Source organism: Lepisma saccharinum, chromosome 2 (genome assembly GCF_977018435.1).
Source record: "Lepisma saccharinum chromosome 2, izLepSacc3.1, whole genome shotgun sequence".
NCBI lineage: Eukaryota > Metazoa > Arthropoda > Insecta > Zygentoma > Lepismatidae > Lepisma > Lepisma saccharinum.
In genome coordinates, this window is record NC_139230.1 from 203,705,754 (window position 1) to 203,720,264 (window position 14,511).

Sequence of the window (14,511 nt, forward strand, 5' to 3'; positions counted from 1 at the left end):
GGATGGTGGAAGAAGATAGAGCGATAGGGAAGGTGTTGGCCCCTGTGCCTATGCTCTCGCTATCGCGCGATGAGCAGCGTAAACACGATGCAGCCACCACCTGTCCAGTTTGCGAGTTGACCTTCACCACCACCAACGGGAAAGTGCGACACCATGACCATTACACTGGCAGCTATATTGGTCCGTGATGCAAAGAGTGCAACAAATTGGCCCGGGACCCACTGTTCGTTCCGGTGTTTTTAATAATGGCTCGAGGTACGATTTTCACCACCTGGTTTCGCATCATGGCTACGACGATAAACACATCAACGTCCTAGCGCAGAACGAGGAGCGTTACATCAGCCTGAGCAAGTGGGTGTCGATCCCGGGATCACGCTCCAAAGTCGAGCTTCGGTTCCTAGACTCGCTGCGATTCTTCCAGGCGACCCTCGATGCTCTCGCTGGAAAGCTTATCGACGACGGCTGGCCAGCACCACCGCTAGTTTCCCGAACTTGGATGTCGGGCTCATCAGACGTAAAGGGGTCTACCCCTACGAATACGTCACCGACTGCACCAAGTTCGGGGAAGAGTCGCTACCTCCCCGTGATAAATTCTACAGTCGGCTGAGAGGCTCGGGTGTTACCGACGAAGAGTATCAGCACGCCCAGCCCATGTGGCGAGAGCTGGGTTGTCGAACTCTCGGGGATTATCACGACGCCTATCTTAGGCTCTACTTGACGCTCCTCGCGGACGTGTTCCAGGTGTTTCGCTCGACCGCCATGAGCATCTACCACCTGGACCCCGCGTACTTCTACAGCCTCCCCGGACTAGCACGGTCGGCCATGCTGCTGTTGACGAAGGTTGAGCTCCAGCTCCTCTTCGACGCAGACATGGTACTCTTCATCGAGAGAGCCATCGGTGGCGACATGGTCCAGGTGTCGCAACGATACGCGCGCGCCAACAACCACCACATGGAAACTGGCTACGAACCCTCCCAGCCATCGACCTACATCATGCACACAGACGTAAACAACCTCTATGGGCACTCTATGATGCAGCTACTCCCCTCCGGAGGGTTTGAATGGGCTGATCCTTCCGGTTTCGACGTCGAAGCTTTCGACGATTCGGAACGCGGGTTCTTCGCCGAGGTGGACCTCGAATTCTCCGAGGAGCTGCAGGAGGCTTTCTGCGAATTGCCACCTGCTCCAGAATTCAAGTGTTCGCCCTGCTCGGATCAGCCCAAGTTGCTCACGGATGTCGAGTCCAAAAAGAGGTATGTTGTCCACTACCAGAACTCCCGGTGGTTGATGCAGCAAGGGGTCATGGTCAGAACAATTCACCTCGTCCTTGCATTCTCGCACTCTCCATGGTTACGTCCCTACATTAAAACCAACACCGTACATCGTACCGCCGCTTCCTCTGAGCTTGACCGGGACTTATTCAAGTTGATGAACAACGCAGTGTCCGGTAAGACAATGGATAACGTGCGAAATCGCGTGGACGTGAGGTTTGTTGCCAACGCCGAGCGTTGTCACAAGCTGGTGGGAAACCCGGCTTTCAAGTCTAGGACCATCTACAACAAGCAGTTGGCTCTGGTCCACCTAGACAGGACTGTGGTGCTCCTGAACAAACCAATCTACGTTGGTGCCACGGTCCTGGACCTGAGCAAACTGCACATGTTTGAGACGCACTATGGCACCCTGCGAAAACACTATGACCGTGACATCTCTCTTCTATACACAGACACGGACAGTTTGGTATACCATGTCCGGACGACCGACGTGTACGAGGACATAGCCGCAGTGTCATCCTTGGCTGAGCTCTTCTACACGTCGGGCTATCCCCAGCCTAACAGGTACGGCATCCTGGCCCGGAACAAAAAGGTGCCCGGCAAACTCAAGGACGAGAAGAACGGTGATTAGAGGGCTGCATAGTCTGCCTTTTACCTACCCACTGCCCGCTTGCTCGCCTGCCCACGGCAACGAGTCGACTTGCGTCTTTACCCGGGTTCTTGGTCTTCAAGGCGCTCTGCGCTTACAAGGTAACTGGGCATTTAACAAGACCCGGGCGCCTGCAAAACCTGCTGGAAGGAAACAGCCCTGCGGCAGCGTGTCGCTCCAGGTGTTTCATCACCACGTGGACGGCTGCAGCCAGTGTTGCCTACTTACGTAGCTCCTAAATCCTACGAAGTCCTAGGAGGAGCTCTCTGCTTTAAGGAGAATTTATAGTATATACTTAGTGATTTCAGTTCATTGTAAGCAGTTTTTATCTTATTGCCAGGAAATGCACGCAATATTACAGCTTCATTTATCTAAATGAATGATCGAGCAAACAAAAATCTCCTCACTGAAAACTAATTGTTTTTCATTGCATGGTGCCTTAACCAGGCACGCAGTGGCGCAACCAGAGGGGGGCTGCAGGGGGCATTGCTCACAACCTTGGACGGAAATTCAGTCTAGCGGAGGGGTCAGGGTGGGGGTCAAACATTAAAGCACAAGAAAAAACAGGCTAGCAGAATTAAAGAGTAGCAGGGCTAAAGGGTACTCAAGATGGAATTAAATTTCATATTTTTCTTGCATTTTCCTTCCAGACGGCCAAGGGCACCTGCAGAGGGGGAATGGAGGGGTAATTGCAACCCCTTGATTTCAAATTTTATGAAAGTAGAAATATATTATAAAATATTATACAGTCTCATCAAGTTCAATGCCGTAGCAAAGGGGAAGCGGGAGACGGTCCTGAGCGCCGAACGATCTAAGTGAGAAAATTTTTAAAACAGAGAATGCTATGGCGGCCCGTGATATTATTTGCTATTAATGTTGGTTTGTTACGAGTTGGATGAATTGATTATGTAATACGTCGCTCCATGTGAAAAGAAAATATTGTAAATGGAAATTTTAGATGCCATATGTATGTACATTCGGAATGCATTTATCATGCACTTTCTTTCTTTCAAAAACAGTTTGTGTGCTTGTTTTCCATTATTAACTAATGTGAAATTGACGTGTTGAAAAAAAATATTTCCAATCCTCTGTTTCAACACAAATGCGTGAGAACCGACTTCTACCCCCTTTTTGCATGATTTATGAGGATAATAATGCCTTTCATGCTACTTTATTACTATTATTGTGATTGTTGTTGTTGGCACGTTTATCCAAGTACTTGCCCCTCCCCACCCCAAACGAGGGTAACGGCAATGCCCCTGGCTGGCTACGGCACTGGTGTTCGCAGTAGAACAGTGTGTTGTTCGACTCGCGACCTCAGCGTCGAACGTGACATGTTTCAGTCCTGCCCTATATCACTATATATACGTATATTGGTTGTTTACGACATATACTTATGGATCCTGTGCCACGGAAAACCTATTTCAATGTGTGTGTGTGTTGGGGGGTAGCAACAGTCGTAAATCTCATTTCATTGGTGATGTGGCTTACGAAGCTTTGAGTTCCCTTTTTTAAGTAGTGAAAATCTAGTGCAGTTGGCAACACTGCAGAACGGCGTGGGTCCGGTGCAGTTTCTACTCGAAGCAACTACGTCATGCAGAGGGAGGGGTCTGCAGTTGATGGAAAGAACGAACTGAGACCTACTAGGTATCGTAAGACTGCGGGTACCCGGCGGGTCTACAATGCCTGCCAGGAACGATCTGGGCAGGTGGGCATACAAGCTGCTCAAGCGAGGGTGTTGCGCAGGTTGCATGGTATTTTAGGAGCGATGTCTCGCGAACGGGTCTGCTCCAGGTCTTGTGCAGGCCTCTGACGGTGATGTGATTCTCGAGTTTGCCGATCTTCGCGCCAAGGCTTACGCAATTCGGGCCGAGGGTCACCAAAAAGGCGAAGGGTGTGGGCAGGCAGGTGGTCTAGGAGTGCCTCACGTTCGAAACAGCGTAAAAGGCTACAATAAGCTGGCAATACTGTTAAATATACATGGTAAAAGGCTATGTGTTGCTACACTGTAAAATATACATGGTAGAAAGCTACAAGTTAGCAAAACTGCGAGTCCCACTGAGCCCCATTTTCAGTTTGTGAATCGGCTTTTTGCCACTACTACTTCCAATGTTATTGGGGGCATTTTTTTAAAAATTGAACTTTTATTTAATTAGAATGAAAACTATGTTTGTAATGTATTAATAAAATGCTGTAATTCCAATATTTTAAAAAGTTTATTTCATCTTTGCATCTTGTTGTGCAGGTTACATATGTTCAACATAATGGTACTTCGGTCCGATGATGAGCAAATAAATGATTATGAATCTATGAACTTCTGCATAACCTTAAATTACTGGGCAAAGTAAGTTTTGGCAAATGTAACTTGAATTCTTACATGATTTGTCATTGGTCAAATGATTATGCCATGCTCTAATTTTACTTTCCTGGCAACTGCCTGGGTCAGGGTCATATTCCCTTTCTATTCGTTTGATATACAAAACACTGAACACATTCATGGACGTCCGCAGAATTTTTCCACGGAAGGGCAATCAAGGTAATTTTTTTCCAGGGGGAGGGGTGCAAAGGAGGCATGTTTTCCCCCATAATACGAGTAGTAATGCCCCCTCAAGAGACACTGCTTCAGTCTGAAATTACCATGTTCCTTCAACACCCTTGTAATAATTAACATAAATTGCTGTGACTGAAATGAAATTAATATCTAAGAAACTAAAAGTTAAAATATACAAAACAGTAATTTTGCCTGTAGTATTATATGGATGTGCAACTTGGTCCCTTACATTGAAAGAGGAACATAAATTGAGAGTATTTGAAAATAAGATCCTTAGGAAAATATTTGGACCTAAAAGGGATGAGGAGACAGGTGAGTGGAGAAGGTTACATAATTTAGAACTACATAATTTGTATTCATGTCCAGATATTATTAGAATAATTAAATCAAGAAGACTTAGGTGGGCAGGCCATGTGGCACGAATGGGAGAGGAAAGAGGAGTTTACAGGATTCTTGTTGGGAAACCTGATTGTAAGAGACCTGTAGGAAGGCCAAGACGAAGATGGAGGGACAACGTTGAGATGAACCTAAGGGAAATCGGTAGGGATGGAAAAGAGTATATAGAACTTGCTCAAGATAGGGAAAGATGGAAGGCCTGTGTTGCTGCAGCCATGAACCTTCGGGTTTAAGAAGGCTAGGGAGTTAGTTAGTTAGTTAGAAATGAAATTATGTGTAATAAATACTTTTTAGGTGCACATTCATTTTCCAAGGGGGCGGGGGGGGCGTGGCCTTCCTTGTTCCCTCTTCCGGACGTCCATGAACACATTTGGTCTAATGTGCAGTAACGAAATTAGGTTAAATATTAAAAATTTAAATTGAAAGAAAATACTAGAAATCGGGTACATTAGTGTTTGCATAGAAGCTTGCAATTTAGTTCGGGCAGGACGACAATGCGCGAAGCTGAAATCCTTAGGGAAAAATAGGAGATTACGTGTTACGTGTGTTGGAAACTTACCTCTCGGAATCTTCTCGGAATCTCGCGACTTCCAATTGTGAAGTCTTCTCAACTCTGGAGAACAATAAAGGCCCTCCTTCGTGTACAAAGACTGAAACAACCCTTTAGCGGCAGTGCAGGGCTTTACGAGAGCCAGGTCTTGCATAGCAAATCGCAAACATCGGGTGGTGATTGCAGTTTGAAACAAATGCATCTCTTATCTTTCCGTCGTTTCCCATTTTCCTTACGATTTATGCGAATGCCTACGTGTTCAAAATAACTTCCATTTTCAGTTTGTTTTCGAATATTGATTTGATTGATTTTGTTTATTTTACTTCGCTTTTCTGCAACATTTACCTAATCGCAAAGTTGATAAGTGAAGATAGGATGAAACTGACGAAGGGACACTCACAAGGCTAGTCATGGATTCGAACCCGGGACCCCTAACGTCGTAGCTCGCTGTGCTAAGCACTTTTTTTTTATAAAGAAAACCCTTAAGCGACAGCCTTCCCCACACATCAAACTCATATTTATTAATCTCAATTTTCTTTTTCATTCAGGACAGATGAACACAAACATCTATGTTCGAACAGGGATTCTAACGAGGGACCCTTGGCGTCGTATCGCACTGCCCTCGCCACTCCCCCACGGAGACCGACTACCACTTATTGACTAAGTCCGGCTTGTTTTCTAATATGTTTGTATTCTTATTTTCCATCGCTTTCCCACCATCCTGAGCCAGTCACGACGATGACGATGAATTTTGATAAAATGCAATTGATGAACACAAAGGTACACGCTGTGACTCAAACCAAGAAATTTCGGTGACCAGCTCGTGAGTCGACCACACAACTTATTTACCTTGCTTATGCATACATTATTGACACGTTCGCACATAATAATTTATTCTAGAGAATGTAAATAACTGACGTCAACGAACGAAAACCATCCCCATTAGAATTCTTTATTGATCCATTTTAATTATTTCCTTTCAAAGCACCAGGCAGGATTATTAAAATTCAATATGACATTACAGATGTTGATATAATATATTGATTGAAAGTAAGAGATGGCGTCACTTAGATTTTAAATTTCTGAAATAATTTTGTAATGAAGTAGTTAATCTTGAGAGTGATGAAGATATGTATTAACCAGCAGACTGAGTAGGTTGTAACCTAAGGGGCTGGATTTTAAAGGGGTAAATTTGTATTTGTGTTTTGGTTATTTTAGCGTTGCTTTTATTCCATGTTTGGTTAATCGCGATGATGAGACGAGTGATGATGCAATTAATGAAGGGATATTCACAATGAACACCCGCCGGCCCCGTGGCGGAGTGGTTAGCATATCGCACTACAACGCTAGGGGTCCCGGGTTCGAATCCCCACCTGGGCGTGGATGTTTGAGAGTGTCCATTCATCAATTTCATCATTAGTGTGGCCACAAGATGGGCGCGAGTGGGCTCTGACCCATCGCGAAATTGTTTTATCCCACCTTCCTACCAACCAAGGAGCCTAAATGAAAAATTTTCACAATCACACAGAGGCACTAGAATACGCAGGAATTTTTTTCGGCGAGGGCTGTATTTGGACAATAAAATGTGTCTTATTTACAATTTTTAACCTTCGATTTGAAAGTTGCTCAAAGGCAAAAATGGTAGTCGTGCCTGTGTGGCTTTTCCCGAGATTTTTACTGCTTTCATTTGAAAATGTTGATTTTTTCGAAATTTCAGGAGGGACTAACTGTAGCCTCCTTACTTCCTCTGTCCACATAGGTGTAAAGAGAGATAACAACATGGAAGGATCGAGAGACAGAAATAAAGAGAGAAAAAATGACAGAAAAAGAAAAATATCGATAGATAGGAAAAGAGAGGAGGGGAGAGGAAGAAAGAAAGAAGGAAAAGAAGGTCGAGAGAGAAACAAAGAAAGGGAAGGAGGGAGAGCAAGAGAGTTAGGAAAATGAAAAGAAAGAGAGAAATAGGATAAAAGAAGGATATAAAGAGAGGGAGACAAAGAGGGAAGTGCAGCCATTACCACAGAATCGGAGCCTACCTCAAAGTACGTCATGCACCCAAATAAACTTCTCTACTCCCCGACGACGTAGTGGTAACGTCATCGCCTTGTAATCAAAGAGGTCCCGGGTTCGATACCCGGTGGAGATGCATAGTGGTTCGTTCGGATCCCACTTTAAACTGTAGGTTGCAACACTCAAACTGAAACCACATAAAATTCTCTGGCGACGACTTTGAGTCCGGAAGCCTACCTCCGTATTGAAGTGGTTATCACAGCACGCTATCCCGACCTGGGCATTAGTGTTCTTTGTGAATGTCCCTGCATCAATTTCATCACTCATCCTCATCGTCGCGATTAGCAAAAAGTTGCAGAAAAGCGATGCTAAATAACAGAAATCCAAATTAAATCAAATCTGAGTCGACGAACATCCAATAAACTACGACCACTAACGACTAAGCACTTTGACCAGTGGCGTGCCCAAGGGAGGGTTGGTGGAGGTTATAACCCCCCTTTGGCCCAGTATCCCTAAATAAGGGTCGAAAAGGGCAGAAAAAAATTGACTAAATGAGGTCTGACTACTAAAGAAAATTATACCTCCCCCTTTTAAAGATTCTGGGCTCGCCACTCGCTTTGACTATTTGGTATCAAATTCAAACAGCTATATTTCTATGTACACCATTTAGTTCAAACTTTCCGAATAGTAACCAAAGTATAATCTGTCCCATGAGTCTGTGGAGTAAGCGAACGGAAACAAGTCCTCTGCTCACGTGGTGATTCGTGGGAGCTCGACCCATGAGCGCGTAGGGGGGGAGGGAGCTGACCTAGTTCACGATAACAATTCTTATTTATTGTATATATTTATTACACACCACATCTAGATTAATGAGATATGATAAAAAAAAAATGAGTGCCGGCATGCAAGCGAAAGAAAAACAGAAGTCGGGCAACTTTAAATATTCTGGCAATTTCTATATTTCTCATAAAATTGTCCTTTTTACCTAAAATTTGAGCTGGATTTCCCTGCAGCAAGGGAAATTTCCCTTCATGTAACAAAGCTGTCTCTGCCAAGCGCGGCACTGAAAGCAGGTAGGAACAAGCAGTTTTCTCCCACCAACGCTATTTGCAGCGGTGGCATGGACCATGCAAAGAGCTTGCTTTATACCTTGTCTCAGGTATCTCTGGATCAAGGCCGCGCAGAAAGTTAGAGAAGGGGAGGAAATCGAGTCGGCAGAGCGAAGCAGTACACGCTGCTGCGAAGGCTGGTAACTGCAGTCGCTTTCCCCCTCCTGTCACGTGTTCATTTGTGGAGCTGTCTCACGTCACAATCAATTCTTCAACCGTCGAGCTCATTGAGTTGTCGACTCGTCTCGCTACGGAAGGTTCAGAGTTCGAGCACCTGGGTGTGTCACTTCATCAGTTTCACATAATCGTGATTAGCCAAAATAGGCAGAAAAACGAAGTTATACATTTCCTGCGCAATAGTATTTAAAAGAGGAACTCTTCAGATATGAAACTGATTGATTTGATTTCCACTTTATGCAAAGTAATCGGGATTGGACCTACAGTTTAAAGTGAGATGCGAACCACTATGTGCCTCCAGCGGGTATCGAATCCGGGACCCTTTGATTACAAGGCGACGACGCTACCACTGCGCCATCGGGGAGGCCAGATATGAAATGGAAGTGTAACTGACGAATAAATAGGGCCGTACCTCACATAACTTTCCGACGTTTCCACTTGAAACTCGGCACCATTTGACAAGATGAAAATACATTCAGTATCGGCACCCTTTTATAGGTTAGAATAAAACTACTATAGCTAGTATATTATTTAAACGAAAGAAACGCGCGCGTGTCTAACTATTTGGATGGACGATCGTTTATGAACATACCACAATATTTTGAGTAGTTTTTATGAAGATCACAATAACAAACCAACTTGAAGAGTACAGGAACCTTTCTTCCCATAAAAAAAACACTAAATACAAATATAGAAAAACTTTAACGCAATCACTGAACCGCACATAAAACATAACTCGTTTCTCAACCTTAATAATTCTGTTACAAAGATCGTATTACATTCGTAGGTCAGCCAAATAAGAGAAGTTTTTATGTTGATGTAGCTGTTTTTTATCTGCATCATTTATCGTGTGCCACTTTCAAGTCCAGTACTGAAGAGCTTTACATCCAAAAGAAAGAACTTGCGAGTTTTAATAACTAAGTTATTTGCATTGTTCTTATCGAATCTGGATAAACAGCCCGCATTAATGAATTGCAGTTGGTGGTCTAAGGGTTAGCTTCATTCTCTTGGTCTCTATGCGACGCCAAGGGTCCCGGGTTCGAATCCCGGTCGGGCTTGGTTGTTTGTGAATGTCCATTCATCAATTTCATCATTTCATCACTCATCCCCATCTTCGCAAATTAGCCAAGAGGCACAAAACGCGAAGTAAAAATAAACTAAATCAATCAATCAAAATCAATCTTGGTCTCTATGTTACCCCACGTTGCTCTCACCGACCTCCGTGGCGGAGTGGTTAGCACAGCGCGCTACGACGCCAGGGGTCCCGGGTTCGAATCCCGGCCTAGGCATAGGTGTTCTTTGTGAGTATCCCTTCATCAATTTCATCATATCATCACTCATACTCATCTTTGCGATTAGCCAAAAGTGGCAGAAAAGCTAAAGAAAGTTAACCAAATCAACCAATCGAAGTTGCTCTCATTCATTTGAATTATACATGTAACTTAAGAAATGGAAGGGCGACGCAAACATAACTGAAATATGTAAAAAAAAATGCAACTGAAAGCGAATTTCAGGCAACTGTTAAGTGCGAAAAAAGTAGGATTGTAAACGAAATTCATTTTTTATCTGAACATATTTTTTTCCTTACGAGAATGAATTCAGTGTTTTGATATATGTTGTTAATAAGATAATACTAATGTTACATAGAGGAACATGTCATGATACCATTGCAGAACTCTTCAGACTTCAGACGTTTCCTCTGTAGTAAGAAATACCTAAAGGAAAAATCAATTTTATGTGGATTCTACTGTGGTGCGGATAGCGTGTTTAGTCGCATGCAGCTTTCCAGTGAAATTTATGAGAAGACGTTAAAAGTCCATATAATTTTAGCCCCACGTATTTCTGGAAGTGTATATATTATAAATCGTGACGATATAGTCATATGTACAGCAGTGAAGAGAATTTTCGGGTTTGTTTCCCGGTGAAAGGAGCATTACGGCGGTTCAGTTTCCACTTGAAGACTGTACTTCTGACCGCTTAGTTTAACCTCTGGTTTAACTGTGCGTAAGTTGGACATACATAAGGAATCAGCACAATGGAATTATTCTGTGTCTGGAATCTGCGGAGCATACCGGAAGAGAAGGGAAGAAGCGAGTCGGAGAAGCAAAGCAGTGCGCACTACTGCAAACGGCTGGTAGCTGCACTCACTTCCCCTCTCACGCGTTCATTGATCGAGTCCTCTCTAGTCTCCACTTGCGTACAGACTTGTCGTTCGCTCGCTCCAGAGATTCCCGGGACCAAGTATGGAATCATGAACGAATTTATGCCACAGGGTAGTTGTTGGTTTGAGGAGCACAAGGTATGTAATCTGTATCAGGATATTTGTCAGGGGTGTATGGGGTGACCTTCGCAGAAAACAATCTCCCTTCCACGTGATATACCCTGAACTGCAGCTTGCGGACTAGCAAGGCTCTGGCGTTTGGACTCACGACCAGAATAATTCTCTGTGGGGCTCGTACTGTGTCGTCCATTTGTATTGACTCTCCCTTCACCCATCTAATTTTATCAAATGAAACCTTCCTTCTTCAAACCAAGTAGAAGTATGGTCCATTTCATGACGGGTCATGGCCCATATAGGACTTATCTTCGAAGATTTAATCTTAGCAATGATGATCAGTGCTTAACATGTAGGGTCTAAAGAACACCGGAACATGCAATAGTCAGCTGTAAAAAGTATTCTGATTCTGATACCACGATTAAGGCAGGGTCTAGATGAGGTCACACTGGCACAGGAAATCCATAGCATCAAGACCTTCGGCAGGATTAACAGACTGGCTGGACTAATTTCGTCATTAGAAGAAATGGACTACAAATCAGCATCTCGAGTTAGTTCTGGAAATGAGACTTCAACATTAAGTACCATCCGACAAGTAGGAATAAAAATAAGTAGCCGAATCAGACAAAAGAAGATCCCATCGTCAAAACAGAAGACCGAAGAAAATGGACAGACTCAAAATGAACCAAGATATTATGAGGAGGGTCCAACCGCCTTGAATCGAAGGAAGTTCTATATACAATCCTTAAGAGGCAGTGCAAGTTCGAAGAACTAGTGACTTGCAAAGTCGTATGGGTAATTGGTGGAAACTAATTAGCGATTGTGAGGACATTGACGTTCCTGTGAAACGGATTGATAGTGTGGAATTAAGTGTGGTTCTATCAAGATTTGACTATGTATGGACGCGAAGTAAATAATGGAAATTTGGGAACTGGTATAGTATGAACTTTGATATGATGAGAATCATTAAGAAGAATGAAGAAGATGACCACAACCTTATGGAATGAAGAAGAAGCCCTTGGAACTTCCATCTCTTCTGGAAGTCCATTTCATTTGATTCTTTTATGAGGCTCTAGGCCTAAGGACTTATAATTTGGTATGTTTTAATTATTCAATATATATAGAATTTCTATTTCATTTATTCATTATTTATTCTTAATGAAGAAGATAGTCTAAATTCCTTGAAAGCAAAATAAGAAGAAGTCTTTGGAACGTCCTACTTCTGGAAGACCAGATACTTGCAACTCCTGTTCCTTTGGGGGGCTTAAGGTCTAAGGACCTATATTACTCAATAAATTTACTAGATAATATCATATATTCCAAGTTAGTATTTTATTATATTTATCATTATAAATTTCCGTAAGATTTTCAAGCTGAATATCAGCACCAAACAAATCCTTAACATATACAAGTCAATTTAGATATTTTGGAAACACTGGTCAAACATATATATGATTTTGTTTGTTATATTTTATATTCATATTCTGTATATACTTTTCTTTTCTTATATTTATTTCTCAAGTACAATAATCTTAGAAAATACAAACATATATATATACACACCTTGGTTTTATTAATAGGCACCAAGGTCTGAAACTTCTCCCTACAAATATTCGAATCCTCTTCCATATTCCAATCCTAAACGGGACACTACCGCTCTTGGCGAAATAACAGCTATGATAAGCAATCTACGCAAAAGTATACCAAGAGAGAGGGTTGCCTAGTGTGAGTGGCGAGAGGAGGCTGGAGGACCTCGTCCCTCAGTGTCCCGATCCCTTATCACCATTCATCTTCATCTTCGCAATTAGACACAAATGGCAGAAAAGGAAGCAAAATAAAATAAATAAATGAATAAATATTTAACCGTGATGACCTTGACAAGATACCGGTATATTCTTGGGATTGCTACAGATCTACAGGAGAGTAAGAAACCGTAACGCCTGTATAGTCACGGGCAGTTCTGAGTTGTAACGATCCCATTGAGAGTCAATGGGATTATTACGACCAAGAAGTGTCCGTGACTGTACCGGCTATGGTTCCAATTGCCAGACCCTGGTTAGCCCGTTACAGTTCCAGAGTGAACTGCAGAGAAAAATAAGACTGCTATTGAGTGATAACCTAAAAGTTACTATTTGCTATATCATATTTTAAAAAAAGGCTCTTGCAGTATTGAATTTGTAAAACAGATTTCGTACCTCCAGTTCATACTAACGCCAGCATTGTTCTACAAATTTTCAAGTACGTAGGTTCACTATTACGAAATAAGAACGGAGAAAACTGTATCTGAAAGGAAGAGTTGTTTAGAAACTTCTGTGTAGTCATAAATTAAAACTCTTTGTCGTTCAGTTATTCCGCAAAGTAATTTGTTTCTCTGTCTCGTTTCGCCCGTTGTTGTGGAAGCGATTTGACCTGCTTTTTAAGTTTTATCGAATATTTAGCGAGCCTTTACAGGGCCGTACAGTCGTGATGAGAAATCATCAAGCAATCTGTTCTGCCAAGGAAACACGTGCCGAGACTGCGGAGTAGGCGGCAGTAATAGAATGTTACCGCACTGCAGATTAAGATTAAATACATTTTGGAACTTTTAAAGTTGCTAAAAATGCGTCATTGACAATGTAGTTTCACATGAAATTTGGTGCTTCACCACTTCTATAATGAATAGCGTGCTCCGTAACAAAGACCGAAGATTTCTAGCATGGGAAAATTGGACCTATTTATCAAACTCTCGGCCTTCGAGAAGAACACGGCTTTGAAAGGCTCACGACCGTCGTAAACCCTTGGCCTGAGCTAGCCAAGTCGTTTTATAAAATTCCTCTCCTTTCGGAAATTCCAAATTCTGAAAAAATTGCATCTATTTAGAATACTATACTCTGTCCCAGAAATCTCTGGAGCGAGCGAACAAAAGCAAGTCTCTGCGCAAGTAGTGACTGGAGAGGGAAAGAAAGCGAGTGGGCGGAGCAAAGCAGTGACCCCTGTATCAAACGGATAGTAGCTGCAATCATGTTACCATCTCCATACAATTCCTTTCCCTCTCACGCGTTAATTGGTCCAGCGATCTCGAGTCACTACATACGCAGGGACTTGTTTTCGTTCGCTTGCTCCACAGACTCTTGGGACAGAGTATAGAGCACTCAACTGAATCTTCGCAAGCTGCTCGTTCTCTCTAGTTTAGATTCTGTGATTGTTCCGAGGTACCATAAGCCATTTTCTATCACAGATATCCAGACAACAGTAAACAAACCACACCGAGATTCACTTCAATACTCTATAAGGAATTCTAAACGTAAGCAATTTATTACAATTAGGGACATTATGGCATGACTAAAGGATGTGATATTTCGAAAACGACTTTGCTGGTCAAAGATCCAGAGTGACATTAAGCATTATGTTAACTAGATTTGAAGAAATGGTGAAACATGAGAGTCCAGTTAACTATAATTGAACATTCTTAATTACTGAATGAACCTATCAGGAACACACACGGTTTTACTGCTATCATTTACAGAGAAACCAAACTAAACTA

The 14,511-nt window shown here is 42.8% G+C and overlaps 2 protein-coding genes across 2 annotated transcripts in view; one reads left to right on the forward strand and one right to left on the reverse strand.

The window, feature by feature from the left end:
- The window catches only part of BORCS6 (BLOC-1 related complex subunit 6), a 179,345-nt gene that overhangs the window by 49,975 nt on the left and 114,859 nt on the right, over window positions 1-14,511 (reverse strand). The gene's annotated exons all lie outside the window — the stretch shown is intronic.
- LOC145983834 (EH domain-containing protein 3-like) overlaps window positions 188-14,511 on the forward strand; it is a 30,198-nt gene continuing 15,874 nt past the window's right edge. The window contains 3 exon segments of the mRNA XM_083116879.1: window positions 188-514; window positions 742-1,005; window positions 1,219-1,894. Of these exon segments, the coding sequence (XP_082973005.1) occupies window positions 188-514; window positions 742-1,005; window positions 1,219-1,894 (1,267 nt within the window).